This window comes from Ictalurus punctatus, chromosome 23, assembly GCF_001660625.3.
Source record: "Ictalurus punctatus breed USDA103 chromosome 23, Coco_2.0, whole genome shotgun sequence".
Classification (NCBI taxonomy): Eukaryota; Metazoa; Chordata; class Actinopteri; order Siluriformes; family Ictaluridae; genus Ictalurus; species Ictalurus punctatus.
The window spans coordinates 20541223-20543722 of NC_030438.2; the positions used below are offsets into that span (position 1 = coordinate 20541223).

The 2500-nt window shown below is 29.7% G+C and overlaps 1 protein-coding gene across 2 annotated transcripts in view; it reads left to right on the forward strand.

The window, feature by feature from the left end:
• LOC108261200 (nuclear receptor coactivator 7) overlaps positions 1 to 2500 on the forward strand; it is an 8113-nt gene that overhangs the window by 248 nt on the left and 5365 nt on the right. Inside the window, exon 2 of one of the 2 annotated variants that reach the window (XM_053674712.1) lies at positions 179 to 326. In XM_053674712.1, the coding sequence (XP_053530687.1) occupies positions 179 to 326 (148 nt within the window). Of the gene's footprint in view, positions 1 to 178; positions 327 to 2460 lie in introns of those variants that run through there. The other variant, XM_053674713.1, reaches the window with a different exon arrangement.

Sequence of the window (2500 nt, forward strand, 5' to 3'; positions counted from 1 at the left end):
TGAGTTTTGATTAGACTAGTTCTATACAACTGTGTGAATCGGACTTTGTGGAAACAGTTTGGGGAAGAACCACATGTGGGTTTGAGGGACAGGGGTGCACATACTTTTGGCCATATAGTGTATGTTCTGTGCCATTAACATTAATAAATGTGTGAATGATTCTGTTTTTTTCCCTCAGAGTGGATCATCTGTACACGTTCTTCGTTCAGTGGTCTCCACACAGGTTCACTGAGCACCGCAGGAGACGCAGCTTCTTATTGGTTGATAAGGAAAAACTGGCTGTGATTGACAGCTTGCTGAGCGATCCGGATCCGGAACACTGGAATGTGAGGATTTTATCTTTTATTATTATTTTATCATTAAAATCTTCCAATAGTACCAGTCTGTACCAGTCCTCCATTCGTTCCATTAGTAGCAGACTGTTCCTCTTCGGTTCCTGTTCCGCTGCTCGGAGCTGAACTGGACGTACGCGGGAGGTGGTGCAGTTTAAGTCTATTCCAGGATCCAGGATTAAAGTTGCCGTGATATGAGATGATGTGGGAAAACATCATATATTTTATAGATTGTTTTATGAGATGGTTTTAAAGTTCCTTCAGTACACATCACACTTTTTCATCATGCAGTAACATTTCACTAATAAATAAATAGATAAAGTCACAGTTTAAAATGTTTTTAAAGGTGTGGAATTGGTCTGATGAAAGAGTGAGAAGTGTGTCGTATTATTCAGCAACTCGAGAGTGAACAGATGTTAAATTATTTAGAGTCCAGCTGTTATTGTATAATTTACAGTCATTAAGTCAGGAATATCACACCGTAGACCGGGATATTATACACAGATAATCTACAGGAGCTACTGTTACTACCTTATCATTTTCCTACAACTGCACAAGTGCTTTATTATTATTATTATTATTATTATTATTATTATTATTATTATACTATACTATATTATTATTATTATTATTATTATTATTATTATTATTATTATTATTATTATTATTATTATACTATATTATTATTATTATTATTATTATACTACATTATTATTATTATTATTATTATTATACTATACTATATTATTATTATTATTATTATTATTATTATTATTATACTACATTATTATTATTATTATTATTATTATACTATACTATATTATTATTATTATTATTATCATTATTATACTATATTATTATTATTATTATTATTATTATACTATATTATTATTATTATTATTATTATTATTATACTATATTATTATTATTATTATTATTATACTATATTATTATTATTATACTATATTATTATTATTATTATACTATATTATTATTATTATTATTATACTATATTATTATTATTATTATACTATATTATTATTATTATTATTATACTATATTATTATTATTATTATTATTATTATACTATATTATTATTATTATTATACTATATTATTATTATTATTATTATACTATATTATTATTATTATTATTATTATTATTATTATATTCCTCTTCTACCCCACAACCATACAGTTTATTACTGACACATCACACTTTTGATCTTTTTATAGTTGTATTCTTTAAAAGAAGTTAGTTCCTGTTCTTACTCATTCCCTCACCATCCCTCTCTTTATTCTCTCTCTATTCTCTCTCTATTCTCTCTCTATTCTCTCTCTCTATTCTCTCTCTATTCCCTCTCTCTATTCCCTCTCTCTATTCCCTCTCTATTCTCTCTCTATTCCCTCTCTCTATTCTCTCTTTATTCTCTCTCTATTCTCTCTCTATTCTCTCTCTCTATTCTCTCTCTATTCTCTCTCTATTCTCTCTCTCTATTCTCTCTTTATTCTCTCTCTATTCTCTCTCTCTATTCTCTCTCTCTATTCTCTCTCTATTCCCTCTCTCTATTCTCTCTCTATTCCCTCTCTCTATTCTCTCTTTATTCTCTCTCTATTCTCTCTCTATTCTCTCTCTCTATTCTCTCTCTATTCTCTCTCTATTCTCTCTCTCTATTCTCTCTTTATTCTCTCTCTATTCTCTCTCTCTATTCTCTCTCTATTCTCTCTCTCTATTCCCTCTCTATTCTCTCTCTATTCCCTCTCTCTATTCTCTCTTTATTCTCTCTCTATTCCCTCTCTCTATTCTCTCTCTATTCTCTCTCTATTCCCTCTCTCTATTCTCTCTTTATTCTCTCTCTATTCTCTCTCTATTCTCTCTCTCTATTCTCTCTCTATTCTCTCTCTCTATTCTCTCTCTCTATTCTCTCTCTATTCTCTCTCTATTCTCTCTTTATTCTCTCTCTATTCTCTCTCTCTATTCTCTCTCTATTCTCTCTCTATTCTCTCTCTCTATTCTCTCTCTATTCTCTCTCTCTATTCTCTCTCTATTCTCTCTCTCTATTCTCTCTTTATTCTCTCTCTATTCTCTCTTTATTCTCTCTTTATTCTCTCTCTATTCTCTCTTTATTCTCTCTTTATTCTCTCTTTATTCTCTCTCTATTCTCTCTC